At 38.2% G+C, this 19,755-nt stretch overlaps 1 protein-coding gene across 1 annotated transcript in view; it reads left to right on the forward strand.

Moving 5' to 3' along the window:
• Positions 1–2,170: 2,170 nt before the first annotated feature.
• The window catches only part of LOC142422649 (ADP-ribose glycohydrolase MACROD2-like), a 717,500-nt gene continuing 699,915 nt past the window's right edge, over positions 2,171–19,755 (forward strand). The window contains exons 1-2 of the mRNA XM_075527975.1: positions 2,171–2,465; positions 11,998–12,114. Coding sequence (XP_075384090.1) covers positions 2,420–2,465; positions 11,998–12,114 — 163 coding nt within the window. The 5' untranslated portion in view covers positions 2,171–2,419. The remainder of the gene's footprint in view (positions 2,466–11,997; positions 12,115–19,755) is intronic.

Raw genomic sequence — 19,755 nt, forward strand, 5'->3', positions numbered from 1 at the left:
CAATTAATAATAATGCTTTTCTCCCCCTACCTATCCCACAGAACTTCTTTCTCTTCTGTATGTTCCCCTCATCAACTATTTCATTACAAATGTTATTGATCTTATTTTGGTAATGTTGCCTGAATCTGAGTTCTCCTTTTAATTTCTATTTCCAATAAATGAATGCATACTTTCATTAGTAGTTAAATATCACTTCTTTCTTGAAGCCATCCTTATTTATTTCAGCCAGAGTAACAGTTTCTGTGTTTCACAGCACCAAAAACCAAACAGAAGCAGAAACAAGGCCAAAATAGAAATTACTGCCTTATTGCAATCAATAACACGAAACAGGAAAAAAATGTGTGTGAATTCTTAAAAGGAAAATGAATTTGATATTTTTGTTTTGTTTTTCGTTATTCTCATATTCTATCTTATTATTTTAAAAATAATTTTATTGGGAGTTTTTACAACTCTTGTTACAACCCATACATCAATTGTTTCCAACATATTCCTACATATTTTCCATCATTCTTTTTTAGACATTTACTTTCCAATGAACCCTTGGGTTCAGCTCCTCTTTTTTCCCCTCTCTCCCCCAAACGAATTTTATCTTTAAACCCTTTTGAAATTCACAATAAGCTTTATTTTTTAAATTGCCTATGAATCATCTTTATGCTTCTTTAATAACATTTCATTCTTTATGATTCTTAACTAGTCTATCCCTTTATTCCTTTTGTCTCTAATTATTTTATAAAACATGTATTCCAAATAGTTATTTCCCTTTCTACTCCTGGTTTAAGTTTATCCTACCACCAAAATGGCTGAATAATGGTGGATTTATCATATGTACCAATCAGCCTTATGGATGATCTGATAACTAGAAAAGCAATACTGGGGTTGGAAGAAGTTTCCTTTAAGATCTAGTATGTTTTTTTAGGTGACATAGAATCATTTTCAACTCAGAGAAACACAATATTCAACAGAACAAAACACTTCCCGGCAGTGTGCCATCTTCATAATTATTACATTTGAATTAATTTTGTAGCGATTTTGTCACTCCACCTCCTAGAGGGTCGTTCTCTGTTTTCACTGATTTTATTAAGCATGGTGTCCTTTTCCAGGGACTACTCCCTTCTGGTAATATGTCGATATTTTAGAGCTTCTTCTAAAATCTACGCCCTCCTCTACTTGTAATAGGTTCTTTTAGAACTAGGTTTTCAGAACACCAACAAATTAGTATTACCCAGAATCATGCCAGGAACCAAGTAAAAAGACCGAGCTCTACTTAACACCCAGTTGAATTTGTTTTTCAATAAGACTGCCTTTTCTAATTTAACATTTTAGTTGCCTACGGTTTTCTGGTTCTACAAAACAAAACAAAACAAAACAAAACAAAACAAAATTGCTGCCCTCAGGTTGATTCTGATTCAGAGACCCTCTTGGGCAGGTCCATACTGTTTCTGGACTTCCAAAATTGTAACTCTTGACGGGAGAAATGCCTCATCTTTCTCCCAAAGAGGGCCTGGATGGCTTTGAACTGCTGACCTTGACGTTAGCAGCCCAATGCATAACCACTACACCACCAGAGCTCCTACAAACCTAAAATAGTCAAGTCTATCTTTATTCTTTTGCACTTTATTCAATGCAAATGAAGTCCAATTATTATTATTACTACAAGATTGACAAATCCTTTAAGATCTGGGACTATTCCCCAGTCCTATTACATCTTTATGTTTTATTTGTTCACCAAGAGAAAAGTGTCAGATTACTCTGGTAAAATTTAGCCAGCACCAAGGTGTTAAGAGTGCTCAAGGGCAATTTCTGTTGACCACGGTTTCCCTACCCACCTCCAGTCCTCAGTCAATGAGGCAGCTGTAGCCCATTTTTAAGCCCAGTCATTTGGCACACCTGCTCTAACGGTCACCCCTTCAGATTCTCTGGACCACCCGTTCGGTGCAAGCTCTACGCCAAGCTCCCGTCGAGAGACCAAGTCCAGCCCCCTCCCGCCCTGGCACCGCCCCTCCAGTTCCCCGACGTCCCCGGGCCTGCGCCTGCGCCTGCGCTCTGCGACCGAAGCCGCGTCGCTGGGTGGATGAAACCTGGAGAGCGGCGGGCGGCGCAGCCAATGGGAGGCGGCAGTGCCTAGAGGCTGGGAGGCGGGGCCTGCGCGAGTGTCAGGTTAGCGCGAGGCGTGACCTAGTTGACAGGTTCTGAGGTGCCGCTGGAGCCGCGGCCGCCGGCTGAGGCGAGTGCCAGCGGGAGGCAACTGCGGGCTAGGGAGGAGGGCGGCGACTGGCGAGTGAGGAGCGGCGTGGGACCCAGCTCCTCCTTCACTTTTGCCGCCCGTGTGCCCCCTCCCACCCCTCCCACTCCACACACACCCTGTTTGCCCGTGAGCCTGGGGAACTTGCAGTTTAAAACCAGCCACCCCCACGGCAACATGTACCCCAGCAACAAGAAGAAAAAGGTGTGGAGAGAGGAGAAAGGTAACCGGCCCGTCGAGTCTTGGGGGTGCGGGGTGTGGGGTGGGTTGGGGGTGGGGGTCAGGGCTGTGTGTGCTGCAGCGCCCCCCGCCCGCCCCCCTGCCTTGCGCCCCCACCCGAGGGGGCCGCCTCCCTCCCGTGTCCGTGTGGACACGCGTGCATACCGGCGTGCACGCGCTGCCCCTGGTACCTGCAGCTGGCACACACCCCTCTCCTGCTGGCCATACCGGCTCACCGCTCACCTCTCTGGTGGACCTGAACACACTCAGCTGCCCGACGCAGACCCCGGGACCCCAGCTAGGACTTTGTCATGCCTGCTGGGGTGTCCTTCGGACACGTGCCCGCGGGAACCTTATGGGGATGCAGAGGCTGCTCTGCCTCTGTGCCCCGCTGCACTCTCTCCTGTTCTGCCAGTAATTGCCCCCCCCCTCGCAAAGTGTCCCCACCTTTGGGTATTTCCCTCCTATCTAGATTCCCCCTCCTGAACTGCAGTGTGGTTTTTGAAATCAGAAACCTGAGGGAAACCTAAAACGAGAGTTCTGTTCCTGAGCATAGGGTCTTCAGAAAAGTCTGAATGGGTTTTTCTGCCCAGCAGTGTTTTCCTCTGGATCCCATCCCTAGTCACAGTCTGAAGTTGTGCAGAGTAAGACTGGGTGACTGATGTCTCACACTGTGAATGAACATACCCCAGGATTTTGTGCAAATCAAGGTTTAGCCAAAATCGGCTGGATTGGTAATGGTACTGGTTACTTTTAGAAATACATGTGTGTGAGTTCCAGCCTTCATTTGCTTTCTATTGTTTCTCTCTCACTTGCTCTCTATCGTCTATCATCTATCTATCTTCATCATCATCATCATCATCTCCTGTATCATAGTGTGAGCATATTTTGATGTAAAATTTAAATTTCTGGAAATCTCTCTCTTTTTTTGTAGTAAAAGGCATTGCTTCTAAAAAATAAACTTGCCGATCAAGGTTAAGATCGGGTGCGGACAATATAAAACTTTCCTCAGTACCTCATCTTTATAGAAGAAGGATAAAGGGAGGAAGAGTGGAAAATTGATTTCCTTGATAATAGCTCTTTTAAAAGTATAGACTTAAGTTGAGTGTCCTGGCTTTTCTAGACAGAAAAGGCACACAGTGGTGGCAAGAAGGGGAGTTTATTTGCAAACAGTCATAATATAGGGCTTAAGGCATTCATATGATTTAGTGGTTAATTTCTTGCCTGTTAACTTAAAGGTGAGGTTAGAACTGAAGAGTGACTGGGAGAGAGGAAGATGTGGCAGTCTGCTTCCATTAAGATTTATAGCTTTAGAAGTCCTGTGGGACATGTCTACTCTGTACTTTAGGGTCCCTATTAGTTGGGGTGAACTTGATAACGTTTTGCTATATATACATATATACATACTACAAAAGGAGTCCGGAAGGTTTAGTACTCAAAGTATTTGGCAGTTAACTGAATGGTATACCCCCCAGCCACTTAGGGAGAAGGATAGGGTATTTTGCTTTTGTAAAGATTTATAGTTTTAGAAACGTCATGAAGCAGTTCTACTCTGTCCCTATAGGGTCACTATGAGTTGCAATAGATTCAATGACAGGGTAAATTTTTAGGCAACAAAGGCACCCTGGTGGTATAGTGCATTAGATGTTGACTTGTAACCTTTGGCTCTTGTATCAACCAGCTGCTCTCTGCAGAGAAAGAGGTGGCAGCCTGCGCAGCAGTTCTACTCTGTCACATGGGGATGCTATGACTCAAAATCACCTACATGCCTGTGAGTTAAGCTTTGGTTTGCTTCAAACAAAGCATAATAAAGCGATGGCAAAGGAATTTATGTCATTAACTATGGAAAGATTTAACATAATATAATTGAACAATGCCACGTAAAATTATTTTGATGATTATAAGACTATATAAAACTGAAAATCATGGTATCATAAAACAAATGCCTTTGAGAATGAAACCTGACATATAAAATAACCAAAAACACAAATGCACTTCTATAGAGTAGATTCTAATTAATAATGACCTGGTAGGACAAGATAAAACTGCCCCGTAGGGTTTTCAAGGCAGTAAATCTTTAGGGAAGAAGCTTATTAAATCCTTCTCCTATGGAATAGCTGATGGGTTCAAACTACCAATCGTTCAGTGAGCAGCTGAGCACATAACCACGGTGCCACCAGTTATCCTGACACATGAGGGGAAGTAAAATATATGGCTCCTAGGTTTCTAGTCCATGCATACTAATGTTTTAAGATAACTCTACAATCAGTGGACTATCTTCAAAGAAAAGGCCCAATCAAGATTCTAATTTCAGGGGGGATCTGCTAGACCAGTTAAATTGAGAGCAGAGAAGTCAACTTAGAAGGTTAAGTGACAGTGTTTTTGAATTGTAGAGGGTGTTCTTGATTTTCTCAGAGGGACAAGTTATGAAGAAATTTTAAGAAAATTAAAAATTGCATTGGTGAAATAAAGGCCAGAACAGTTGTGCCAAGAAATGTTTTTCTATCCCATTAATACAATAGCTCATTCTTTAAGATTATCAAGGGCTGTACTATGAAACCTTACTTTGGGAAACCTTACCACATCACACTACAGGTTTGATTTTCCCTCCTCAAGCTTATTTTTTGTTCTCCTAACTCAAAAATAAATAAAAAATGAACACAATTTGAATCCCTGAGGGTGCCCAAACTGCTGTTTCAATTGAGTGAAAATCAAAGAGCACAAAATTGTTCAGATAGTTCAAAACTGGTTGGAGCAGTACATCGACAGGCAACTGCTAAAAATTCAAGGTGGATTCAAAATAGGACATGGAATGAGGGTCACTATTGCTGATGTCACGTGGAGTTGGCTGAAAGCAGAGAATATTAGAAAGGTGTTTACCTGTTTTACTGACTATGTTTCTTGCTGAAAGCAAACATTTACTAATGAAGATCAAAGGCTACAGCTTTCAATATGACACTCAACATAAAACAAGAATCTTCACAATTGAACCAATAAGCAATATCTTGGTAAACTCAAATTTCTTGAAGTTGTCCATTATTTCATTGTAGTTGGATCAACAATCAACACCCATGGAAGCTGCAGTCAGGAAATCAACTGATGTATTTCATTGAGAAAATCTGTACAAAAATTTCTAACACTCATGGTTAGACTGCCACATCTTTCTCTTTCAGAGTGGCTGAAAGAGACCACTCAACAAGCAATCATTCAACAAGCTAATTTATGCTTGACTGGGTCATAATATCAAGTCTCAAACTCAAAATTTATTCCACTTGTGGGAAGACCCTGGTTTATGAGGAAAAGAAAAAGAGGTTGTGTCACTTTTTTATTGTGCCAAAATTAGTTATAAGAACAAATTGACACTGAAAAGTAACCTCAGAAAGAAAGAAAAACTGCTGTTAAAAATACCACTTGAAAATAATGATAGTATGACATATTTTTAAAAATCATTTTATTAGGGGCTCATACAACTTCTATCACAATCTATACATACATCAATTGTGTAAAGCACATTTGTACATTCGTTGTACATTCGTTGCCCTCATCATTCTCAAAACATTTGCTCTCCACCCAAGCCCCTGTCATCAGGTCCTCATTTTTCTCCTCCCTATTCCCCCCTCCCTCATGAACCCTTGATAATTTATAAATAATTTTTTGTCATATCTTGCTCTGTCCCACGTCTCCCTCACCCACTTTTCTGTTGTATGTCCCCCAGGGTGGAGGTCACATGTAGATCCTTGAAATCGGTTCCCCCTTTCCAACCCACCCTCCCTAGGCCCTCCCAGTATTGCCACTCACACCACTGGTCCTGAGGGAATCATCCCCCCTGGCTTCCCTGTGTTTCCAGTTCTAATCTGTACCTGTGTACATCCTCTGGTCTAGTCAGACTTACAAGGTAGGATTTAGATCATGACAGTGGGGAGTGGGGGGGGGGCGGGGGAGGAAGCATTCAGAAACCTATGAACAGTGGAATAATCCAATTACCTTTTGTGTGCCATATTTCTAGATATCTGCTTTTTGGTTTGTTAATTGTTAGACCAAGTGAGATTATTAAAAATCTTCAATAATCTAAGCCACATGATGACATTTCTCTTTCAAGAATTAATGAATTATCCCAAGTTTGTTGTTTGTTTATTTTTTTTAAACACACAGTAGTTTAGCTTAATCAGTAAACCAGGTTAGCTATAAGGATGATGAATTTTTCAGTATATTTTTTCTGTTTGAAAAGTACTGTGGACAAAACAACTGGATTCTTAACCTTTTTTTGTAAGCACTTTGCTTCCCTAAGAACCTCATAACCATGAGTATTTTCTGTAAATTCTGTGTGGCCGCTGTAATAGTGTATCAAACCTATCAGAAAAGTAGAATGCCTTGGGAGGGAAAGTTGGTTGGGCCTTAGGCTCTGATGTAGGTTAGAATTGCCTTCCCCATTGTGTTGTCAAAGGAGGTCTGACATGGCCTCCAAGCCATGCCACATATGTCTGAAATACATTTGCTATCCTCGCTTCTATTTTAATTTTAGTTGTATTTCTTCCAAGACAGATTTGCTTGTCTCTGGCAATCCATGATATATATATTTAATCAACACCATAATTCAAATGTATCAGCTCTTCAATCTTTCTTTTTCATTACTCAAGTTGGAATTGCATATGAATCAATTGAAATTATCATGAGTTGAGTTAGGCTCAACTCAGTCCCCACAGAGCTATCTTTGCATTGTTAAAAAAATAGTGAGACTATAAATCTTTGTTTTTTTTAGCAATTTTAATGATATATAATTTACATATCATATAATTCAATAGTTCAGTTGCATCAAGAAGAGTTTCACAATCATCATCGACAATAAATTTTACAACATTCATTCTTGTACTCATTGTTAGCGCCCCACTTCCCCCAACATCTCCTGCCATACCTCTAAGGAGCCATTACTCCAATTACTGTCTCTAGAGGTTTATCTATCCTGGGTTTCATTTACCAAAAAAGATGAAAACCTAACCAACCAAACAAAAATAACAAAGTAAAATAAATAAAAATCTTAATAGAAAACAAAGCAGAAAATATTAAAAACTGGAACAAATTTCAATGGATCAGAAAGATCAAATAATATGGCGATAAATTTTAACCTAGCTGCATCTGTAACAATCCACACTCCAGTGCATTCTGCATGTTAGCAAGGATATTCACACCCCTGTTCAATGGTCAGTGGGGATTCACTAGGTGTTTGCTCCATGCGTATTTCCCCTTCACTTTTTAAAACGAAAGCAGTCAAAAGGGAGCTCAAAGTCAAACATGAAGATACTATATTTTGACCTAACTATGTCTGCCATAACTGACTGTACAGTGCTCTTTGTCTGGTAACAGGGCTATTCATGTCCCTCAACTGTAGTTGAAGGGTATTCACTAGAAGCTTAATCCAGGTGTGAACCCTACAATTGGATTTTTGACTTCCACTGTCATTAATAGTCTTTTGCAAACCAGGTGTTCACAGTTTAAGCTCCGATGTCTTTCCCTTTTTTTAGATTTGGATAATTTTATCCACAGGATTGTGTGCTTCTGCCTTGTGGACATAGTTGATGCCTCACTTAGATGGCTGCGTCTTGAAGCCAAGCCTTTAAAACCCCATATGCTATTACTTCAGGTCACTAGGCACCATCTAGTTTCTTCACTACACTTTGCTATAGTATCCATATCTTCAGTGATCTCTTCAGGAGGGTGAGCACCAAGCAGGGCCATGCCATGAGAACTGATTGTTCTTAAATTAGGTCTAGAGTTAAGTGCGAACCTCATATCCATTCATGTATCTATGGGTTAGCTATGGTTTCACCTTACAGGTATCATTGTCATTTTATGTTAGAGAACATTATCAATTATCTACCTGGGCCATCACTTGCTCTGCCAGCAAGTCAAAGCTGACTCATATCGACCCTATAGGGTTTCTGTGAGTCTTGGTGCTTACAAAGCTTCACAAGAGTAGAAAGTGTCATCCTTCCCCTGTGTAGCAGACTGGTGGCTCCAAGCTGCTGACCTTGCAGTTAGTACCCTAATATGTAACCACTATGTATTGATACTGTCATTATTTTGAGCTATAGATCTTTATGGGAGCATAAATATTTCCTTCCCCTTCAGACTGACTCATGAATAGAACCACTTTTTTAGTTGTTGGCATCCTAATGCTTAATCCACTATGGCACCATGGTTCTTCACTTTAGGTATGCCTTCTAATACACCTGCCAATATATGCTTAGTTTGCAGAAGAAACCTTCACTGCAAAGATGTAACATCCTTTAAGGAAAAACTTCATAGAGCCAAAGATGCTGTGTCTTTGTCACTGTAACTTGGTGTGTTTCATTGTTTACATGAACAACTGAAGAGTTCTAAATCCCACACATGGTAAACAAACTATTGATTTAGGATTTTAAACTCCAATTCAAAACTATATAATGTATTTTCAAAACTTGCAACTTGTTTTTTGTCATCTTACTATTTATTGTACTTTGCTTTAAGTGTTCGCATTTAAACTGTTAAACACCAGATGGAATGGCAGTAGATAGGTTGCATTTCTATAGGCACCTTCTGACATTTACACAATTTTAAGTTGCTTCATTGTATCTTTCAATCTGGTTAGGAAAATAAAAATTCCATAATAATGGTCTGAATTTTTTGAACAGTGTTTGACAACTGCTGGTTATCTCCATTTTTCTCATCAGTGTGATAAATCTATACTTTTACCATTCTCATTTCAAGCTTCCTGATCCATAAAGAGCCTATCCTCCTGTATTAAATAGATGACATTATCTTTTTAATTTTTGTTATATATACATATATGTGTATATACACATATATACATATATGTGTACCTAGCATAAACTCACAATTTTCACCATTTTAAATTGTGCAATTCCATAGCATTAATTATATTTACAGTGTTATCCAATCATCATCCCAGATAGAAATTCTGTATCCATTAAACAACAAACTCCTCATTCCCTTCAAAACTACTTCTGTCTATACATTTGCCTATTTATTTCATCTAAGTGGGATCATGGAATATTTGGGTTTTGTGTGTCTGGCTGATTTCACTTAACATAAAGTTTTGGGGCTTATCCTTTTCGTGGCACATAGCAGAAATTTATTTTTTGTGGCTGACTAATATTCCATAAAGGATTGGGCTGCTAACTGAAAGCTCAACTGTTTGAGCCTACTAGCTGCTCAGCTGGAGAAAACTGTGGGGTGTGCTTTTGTAAAACGTATGGCCTTGTAAACTTTCTAGGCAGTTCTTGTCTGTCTGCTAGGGTGTCCGTGTATCAACATTAACTTGATGGCAGGAAGTTTTATTTCAGTTTTGGTTTGCATGGTTATACATTTTGTTATTCACTTGTTGGTGTGCACTGAGGGTGTTTCCATCCTTTGCCTATTGTGGAAAATGTGCTGTAATTAATATTGGTATACAAGTATCTCTCTGAGCCCCTGCTGTCAGTTATTTGGCATACAGAGTCATAGGTTTCATGACTTCAACTTTTGAAACAACACCCAGACCATATTCTATTCTCAGGAACACTGCATGAGAGTTCTACAATTTCTCCATTTTCTTGCCAACCCCCCTGCTTTTTTAAAAATTTGGCCATTCATATAATGGTTTGTGAAGTAATAGCTCATTCTGATTTATATTTTCCTAATGATGAATGGAGGAGGCAATGGTGATTCACTGGTAGAATTCTTCTCTGTCATACTGGAGATCTCAGTTTGATTTCTGGTTAATACAACTCAAGTACAATGACCACCCATCTGTGTGGCAAAGCCACTTTCTGTAGTTTCCTTAATAAGACAGAGCAGAAATAAATGGCTTGATGATTTACTTCAGATAATTTGAATGAAAACCTGTGGATCACAACAGTTTGGTTCACAGTTGATAATGGGAATGGCACAGGATTGGCAACATTTTGATCTTTTGTAGTTGGGAATGCCATATATTAAGGTGAACTAGTCAGCAGGTAGCTAACAATAACTAATCCTATTGAACAGCTTTTCATGAGCTTATTACCTGTTTGTATATTTTCTTGGGGGGAGGGAAAGCATATTCAGTATTGTCTGTTATTTAATTTGATTGTTTTTTGTCTCCCTATTGTTGAGTTGGCTTTGATATTTAATTCACAGGAAAAAAAACATGCCATTTAACAGAAATATCCCTCTCTATTTCTTTATATTTCCTTTCATGTGTAAGAGGAAGGACTTTTCTACTTTTCTAAGGTTAATTGCTCTGTGTTCTTTATCCCATCTTCTGTGTTCTTGATATTTTATGCCAATATTTATTTTCTCTACAATATATTTTATTATTTAGTATCTTCAGGTACCTTTCCTCAGCCTGCTCAAGTTTCTTCCTAAAATCGCTTTTCCCTATGAGTCTTTAACTAGGATTACTCATCTTAGTTTTATTCATATTTATAAATGACAAAAAAACAAAACCAAAATCAAATTCATTGCCATCTAGTCAGTTCTAACTATGGCAACCCATGCATTACAGAGTAAAATTGTTCCAAAAGGTGTGTTCTTGGCTGTAACCTTTATGGAAACAGATGACCAGACCTTTGTTTCTGTACCACTGCTGGATAGATTCCAGTCACCAACCTTTTCACATTGTTTGTGCCACCTAGGGCATTTTATAGTGACACTCACTGTTATTGTGAAATGTATTTTCCATATTTCAATATTATAATCAAGATGTATACAGGGGTTTCCAGCCTAAATTCTATTGATTTAGGTTTTGGGTTTATATTTAGAGTAATGTTTATACCATCTCCATGAAACTATTAAGCTAAAAGTATACTTTTATTGATAGTGACATTTTAAAACTGAGGAAATAGCTTTGTGACTGCCTTTTTTTGTGCTTTTAGTTTTTTTATATAACTGTTTAGCATTGTGTATTTTACTACCAAAACCAAATTCCCTGCCACGGAGTTAATTCTGACTTAGAGTGACCCAATAGGGCACAGTAGAACAGTCCCTATTAGTTTCTGAGATTTTGAATCTTTTGGGGGAGTAGAAAGCCTCATCTTTCTCCCTCAGAACTGCTGGCTCTTTCAAACTGCTGACCTTGTGATTAGCAGACCAGTTCGTAACCTATTACACCACCAGGTTTCTTGTATTTTATTTAAGTAGGAATTATTTTGTATTAGAATTTGCCTAAAAGAGGTGTTGTGAACTCCTCATGGGTACCGATCACTTTTGTATCAATATCAGATAAATATTTCATCTGGCAGGTGACTATCAATACATATTAATCAAAAGAGAAAATGTGTTTACTTATTTCTCAGACTGTCACAAGATGCCTTTCTTATCAAACTTGGGTCATTTTCTCACTGCTAACATTAAATTAATAATACTTTTAAAATACTCAGATATGAAGTTCATTACATTTATGTTTTGGTGTTCTTCAAGATCAATTCTTTGCATTGAGTATGGTTAATATCTAAAGTATAAAATAATTCCCGAGTTTAAAAGTTAAATACAAATAGAGAGTCTATTTTTATTTTTGCAAGAACGCTTGCTGAAGATGACCTTAGAAGAGCGTCGCAAAGATTATGTGAGGGATTATGTTCCTCTGAATACCATCCTGCCATGGAAGGAAGAGATGAAGGGCAAGAGCCAAAATGATGGTAAGTTTCTCATGACACTTTCCAGGTAAATACTGTTCTCTGTTTGTTTCCTGCAGGACTATTGTTGACCCAAATGAGTGGCATTCAATCAATAATGACATTTTATTCTTTTTAAATTTCTGCTTACTTGTCACTTACTTGCTTTTAGTAGCCTATTATGTTTTTATGCTTGAAGATTATATTAATGTGATTCTGAAATATAGCACATTAACAGTATGGTACTTTAAAAAAGTTACATTTTTATTATTCTTCAATAATTCTTGGAACAAATGCCACAAAGAATTTGCTGCTTTGGTGGTAAGGTTTGGCCCATTGTATTTTATTTATTTAAGTAATTTTAAGGGTTGGATATTGTTGAAAGGGTTTAAAGAGTAGAGAGAAAAATGCCACATACCTTTAAAGGAGAGTATATATTTGATATACTTTGATTCTGTGATAGTATGTCTCTAAGTAAATATATGACAAAATTTACTATTTCTCAAAATCTTCATGATTTTGATGAGAGTCTATATTGTTTGGGGATAAATATAAGTATTATAATCTACATGAAGTTTTAGGTGCTAAGAAATCATATGAAAACGCATTTTTAAAAAGATCCATATAGAGTGAGTGCTTCTTTTTGAATTGACACTCATTGGTGGTATGCTCTGAATGTGGACTTCTGATGAAATTGGGTGCATTTTAATGTATTTATTGGAAAAGTCCCTGGTTGGTGCTACTGGTTAAGCATGGACTTAACTGAAAGGTTGGCAGTTCAAACTCACTGAAAGGTGCCTCAAAAGTAAGGCCAGGTTATTATTTGCCTTGAAAACCTTATGGAATACATTTCTACTTTGAACATGGGATCGACATGGCATGGAATCCACAACATGGCAACTAACACCACCACCACCACCAGTTGAGAAATAAAGGTAAACTTTTTTTTTAGGTTAGAACTTTTGTGTATCTTTAATGTTTTGGTGACCCCACAGGTCTACATGTGATAAATCTGCATAGAACTAAATATACATGCACATAAGCGAATGGTCTGAGTAATCTGGCTGGATGGCATCAGTGTTGATTTCCTGGATGCAGCTACACAGGATATTACTATCAGGGATACGGAGTGCAAAGTGAACAGGCTCCCTGTGCATTACTGCTTCTAACTGCCTGAGAATGTACAACTATCTCAAAAATATTTTTTTCTTAAAGGCACCAACAGCAACAAAGCCTGAGAGTTAAAATGCTGGCTCTTGAACACTCTAGGCATGGGAGAAGAGGTTCCTGCCTCACTGAGAACTGTGTGATGCAGGGGTGCACTTCTCTGGGGAGGGAGGCCCAGGTGTAGGTACTTATATTTTCTTACAGTAGAAAGCAAAAGACACATATCTATGCAACAGCCCAAGGAAGAGTTTTCTCCTTTGCTACTATAGCTTCTGTGTCTATCCCCTCCATCTCAATTCCCATTGCCTAGAACCAATTTTCAGTCTCCCATTTTATTCACATCGTTTCCAAATTTACCAAGCACACGGCAGCTAATTGGGGGGATGGAAACACCTGTTGAAGCAAAACCATCTACAAATGTAATCTGTCCTTCCGGGATATAGATGTCCTGGGTCTAAATGCTAGCTATAGATATATTTGGGTTATAATATTGTTCTGTGAGCCCATGTGAGGATTTATCACAACTAATGAGGAAATTGTTTTCCTCTGCTCTACAGGGGCAATTCACTGGGCTCAAACTTTCCAAGCCTCTTCAGGTTAGATTTTCAAAATAACTCACAAGGTCTCTACCAAGCTGGGTAGGGAGGGCGAATCACCCCAGTCTTTGGTCATTAGTAACTGATCCTAGGGGTGGGTCCTGGCCTGGTGGGGAGAACACAAACAAGGTCGAGGGGCGAACAAAGGTGAAGACCCTCGTATAGACTGAAGCAGGAGGCAGGACAAGTTCTCAAAAAAAAAAAAATCAAAACAGTCCAAGACTGAAATGGAGACTCTCATTCTTGATCGCCGAGCCCACCCACCCCGGGTAGTGTCTATGAAACCACAAATACGAAAGGAGGCTCCCAAGATCATGAGGACATGATCTCAAATCCATCATTGCCAAAACCTGGTTCTTTTCTGCCAAAAGACCGGCTTTCTTAGCTGCAAGCCTAGGAACTTTAAAGCCAGAAAGAACCAACTGGAAATCACCACGCCCAGCTCTACTCACATTCCCTCTCTGCCTCGCGGCTGTCCACCCGGATCCTCGCAGATGCCCAGCGGCTAGGAGGGGCAGGGTCGGCTCTCACCGGCCGCTGCCTGCTCTTCGTTAGGACGATCTTGCAGATCTGGATGTTGACAGAAATTGGCTCGCTCCCGAAAGGTAAACTTTTCAAAGGAACTTGAAACACCCTGGGACTTTATAGGGTGCTGTGCGCCCAGAACACGAACACTAGCATGAAATTTCTGTGGAAAATCTATAGGAAATAGCAGCCACGTTAGTTTTGATGTCTGTGAAGAGAACTCAGTTATCTATGAGCTTGGAGGTTTAGATACATTTATCTAATTTTGTTTTCTAGGGAATGAAAACATGTAGGATTAAAACTTAAAAGAAGTGGGTTCTTTTAGATCTTATTCTGCCTAGGAATATGTGTGACCTTGAGCAAATGGGGTAATGGCTCCAGCCGAAGTTTTAATTGAGTCATTGAATGAGCTGGCTGATCTTCCTGCCCAATGTGACATTAAAAACAAGATATATTGGTAATGGTGTAATTAAGACTTTATTTAGAGAAAAGATTGTGTTGTACAATGAAAAGAATACAGGATTTGAGTTCTATGCCTTGGGTGACCTAGGTGGATGTACTGCTTCATGTTTGGGTCCCAGGTATTTCTTTTCTTATAAGTACTTGCTCTTGAATACATGTAGTTCCTTGGGTAATGCAAATGGTTAATTTGTTTGGCTACTAGCTAGAAAAGTGGAGCTTTGTATCCATCCTGAGGTATCTCAGAAGAAAGGTGTGGTGAGCTTCTTTGAAAAGATTATCCATGGACAAATTCCTGAACACACATAAGTTAGTTATTCCACAGAAACGGACTTTGCTTTAATTTCTTTACATAGTACACATCTTTCATGTGTACATTCTTCAGTGTCATTGAGCACTGGAAAGGTAGCATTAATCAAAGATTTTATCATTTTAATACTTTCAAAGATACTTAAAAATATAAATTTACAAAAGATGATAAAGGATAAAAATAATTATACCATAAACTAAGCCAAATATCATCAATGTCAGTCCTGACTCAGCAAACCTATAAGACAGGGTAGAATTGCTCTATGGTGTTTCTGAGACTATATCTTTACGAAAGCAGTTAGCCTCATCTTCCTCCTACAGAGTGGCTGGTAGGTTAAAACTGCTGACCTTTTGCTTAGCAGTCTAAGACTTAACCCACTACATCACCAGGGGCCTTAAATTTTAGGAAATGAATAATATTTACTAAGCTAGGTCAAAATACCAAATTTAAATGTAATGCTCATTTTAGCTTCACTTTTGTTGAAGGCGATTTTGGCCTTGATATCTAAGATTACATGGAAAATTTTGAGCTAGTGTTCTAAAATTGTTTTCTATTTTGCCTAGATTTGTTTAATTTTAACTGTTTCTTGTTACTTACTATATTATAGTAGAAAATTAAGGAAAGAAGAGTGTGGCCAAATATGTTTGTCACAATTTTAATTTTAAGCCCCTAGTTTCCAAGCAACATATGAGGAGACTTCAGATTGTTCATGGAAAATCTATTCTTCACTTATGGAAAAGAGGGAGCAAGTAGATAGTATTTTAACTTTGACCTTACTACTTTGATAATATTGGGAAAGCTGTGGACCAGAAGAGAGAAGAATGCAAGATGATCACCAGGAGGAAAAAAAAACACAGCAAACCCAGCAGAAACCCATTAAAGACATCATTAGCTTATTATTTATGCTCCTACTCCTCAACTATTACTGGCTGCGATCATAGTCTTCTGAGTACTTCTTCCATGTCCACATACTTTAGACATGTATCAGGAGAGACCAATCCCTGGAAAAGGCCATCTTACTTGGTCAAGTAGAGGGGCAGTGAAAACAAAGACCCTGAACAACATGGATTGGCTTAGTGGCTGCCACACTGAGCGCAAACATAACAGTGCGGATGTAGTACTGGGTGGTGTTTTGTTGTGCTTTGGGTCACTATGAGTCAGAGCTGACTTGATAACCGGTCACAACAAATACGTCTTCCTTTGTATTGGCAAAGGAACACCTCATTTTATTTATTTATTTTACCGGTTTCATTAGCATACAATTCATGTACCGTACAATTCAGTTGTTTAAATCTATTTAAAAGTGTAATGTAATCATCACCATGATCAATTTTAGAACACTTTCTTCATTTTGTACTTACTATTGGTGCTGTGCCCCATTCCTCCCCCAACATTCCCTGCCTAAGAAACTATTAATCTAGTACCTCTGGCTATATTAATGGAGGTCACTAATGTATTTTTTTTTTTACAAATTAAAGATTTGTGGCAATTCTGGGTCAAACATGTTTATTGACACTGTTTTTTCCAACAGCATGTGTTTGCTTTGTGTCTTTGTGTCAGATGTTGGTATTTCTATTCATATTTCAAACTTTTTTATGTTACTGCACATTTAATAGAATGCTCAAACTCATTGACATCAAGTCTAATCCTGTTTTTTTTCATATTTGAATCACACATTTGACTATTTTGGGGTTGTTTTGCTTTCCACATCTTATTGGTATTCATGTATACTATGTAAGGTGTTTCAGTGTGTAATTTGTTAATATTTGTGGTGAAGTGAAATTACTTGTGGTAGCTTTTCTTTCCATAGCCTTTACCATTTTACCATTCCACTGGACATAAAAACGAGTCATCTCTGAAGTTGGAAGAGAGTAATCCTATGACCACAATTTCTTCATGAGTGCAATGAAGTGTTCTGGAATGGCTATCCATAGTTTGTTATACTCTACACAATCAAATGCCTTGCCATAGTCAATAAAATACAAGTAAACCTCTTTCTGGCATTCTCTGCTTTCAGCCAAGGTCCATCTGATGTCAACAATGATATCCTTTGTTCCGCATCCTCTTCTAAAGTTGGCCTGAACCTCTGACAGATCCCTGTCAATATACGACTGCAACAATTGTTGAATCATCTTCAGCAGAATTTTACTTGAATGTGATATTAATGGTATTGTTCTATAATTTGAGTAATCAGTTGGGTCGTCTTTCTTTGGAGTGGGTACAAATATAGGTCTCTTCCAGCCCATTGCCCAAATATCTCTCTCTCGGGTTTTCTGGCGTAGTGGAGTGTTTCCAGTGCTTCCTCAGCTTTTGAAACATTTCACTTGGTATTCCATCAGTTCCTGGAGCATTGGACTTGGCCATGGCCTTTATTGCAGTTTGAACATCTTCCTTCAGTATCCTTGGTTCTTAGCCACATGCTACCTCTTGAACTGGTTGAATGTTGAGTAGTTCTTTTTGGTACACTGATTCTTTGTATTTTTTTTCACCTTTTTGGATGTTTCTTGCATCATTCAATATTTTGCCCAGAGAATCTTTCAATTTTGCAACTTGAGGCTTAAAGTAAACTATGTAACTGATTAAAAATGGTCAATATCAGTTTATTTCATCTCACTAATGCTTAAAATGGTGATCTGTATGCACTCCCCTTTATTTTTTACAACTTCCAGTTTTCCTAGATTCATACTTTGTACATTTAACTTCCAGTCATTATTCCAAACATTTAAGTTATCACTTTGAATCATGTCATCATGTCTCATCAGCAATTGAAGATTCCAGAGACTAATCCATCTGTATTTATGGTTGACTCTACATTGAGAAGGGAGCTCTTCCCGTCATATTTTGAGAGTTTTATGAACTCATTGGCTCACCTTTTTGATCTATTTCTGACAGCATTTATCTGCTGTTCATGAGGTTTCACTACATTACAAGGTTCTCAGTCTCTGAAAGCCTGCTATTTATAAGAATCTCAGTGGCTACCTCATCAGAAACCTATCCCTTCTTCACAGTCTGTTCTTAGTCTGGAACCTCTGCTGAAATCTATGTGCTTTGGGTGCCCCCCTGCCCCCGCCTGTGATTTGAAACACCAGTATCATTGCTTCCACCTTCACAGCAACACAGAAATCACCACAGTATGACAAACTGACAGATACTAATTAAAAGCAATGATTTATAATCAATCTAGGCATATTTTCTATTGTCATTTTCCCTTGTATTATAAAAGGTTGGCATAAGCATGGTATGATGTTTAGGTATTGTGTCAACTAAATATCCCTGGGTAAGGATCGGTGGAGCCCAACCTATCAACCCAGTCACAGCTTGATGATACCTCCTGTTCTGCTCTCCCCCAACCCCATCCCACACCTCCCACCCATTTCTGCTTTGCCATCCTGCTTCCTGTTCATCAGCTGCCATGAGTCAGGAGAAGTCTGACTAAACTCTATGGGACTTACTATTTCTACAATGTGTAAGCCGTTTCTTAGTATAAATGTCTTTCCATACACAACATATATAAGTGTCATTAGTGCTTCTCCAGAGAATCTACCCTAACACACATGGCAGGAGCTTTTGCCCATGCTTTGCTGTCCCAAAGAGTAACAACATTGGTTCTCTAAATGGTGGTGCAATGGAGTCATGAATTAAAATATAGTACTAACAAAAAGATCAACAGTCCAGATCCCTTTTGGGTGCGTTTGTGTGCAGTTTTCTTCTGTACAAATTTGCAGGTTTGGAAATGCTGTGCAACAGCTCAACTCCCCTACTGAGTTGACTCCTTAGCAATGAATTTTTCATGCTTTATGTGAAATTATAAAATTATTTTACTGAGATATAGTAACATATTTCTAAACTAATAGTTTAGAAAATTTATCTTTTGTATCTGACAATATATATTTATATTGACATTTGACATAAGTATCTTGTGAAAAAATCAATAAAAAATCTGTGAAGTCTAAGTCTAAATTTCTGTTCAGGCTTTGAGGTTTATAGAAATATTTTGAGATGAATTCATTTTGGTCATAATTCTGACCTTTTGTTTCATTTATAGCTTAGGTTAAAAGTTTAGTTACATTTGCTCCCATTTTCATTAGAACTAATTTTTTTCTTAAATTATTTCCACATGAAGTGATGACTGACCAAAAAGAAGACTTATGAACAAAACTTTTGAACATTTCTGTTTGTTCACTTTGAGATGTAATTTCAGTGTAGGACTGAACTTTGTTAAATTTTACTTAAATCTCAAGTTAAATAATAATACTTAGAAATATCAAAGAAACCATAGTTTTACCACCTTTCAATATCAGTACTTCACCCTGTATATTTATTTCCTATAAATTTGTAATAACATATTTTTTTCATGTCAATAACTTTATTGATCAGCAGGACTGAAGAAATAAGAATATACTTATTTATACTACTAATTGTTATGTGGAGATAAATGATGGATCAAAATTGTGAAAAGAATTGAAGAATTTTTTTATCTCTAAAGAGGTAATGTAGTGAAGTACAATTGCTTACTAATGGCTTTTCTATCCATGTCTTATAATGCTCACCAAATGATTGGGTGGACCTCATAAAATAGGGTGTATGAAGCAATAATAGAGAGAATAA

Source organism: Tenrec ecaudatus, chromosome 12, assembly GCF_050624435.1.
Source record: "Tenrec ecaudatus isolate mTenEca1 chromosome 12, mTenEca1.hap1, whole genome shotgun sequence".
In the NCBI taxonomy this organism is placed as follows: domain Eukaryota; kingdom Metazoa; phylum Chordata; class Mammalia; order Afrosoricida; family Tenrecidae; genus Tenrec; species Tenrec ecaudatus.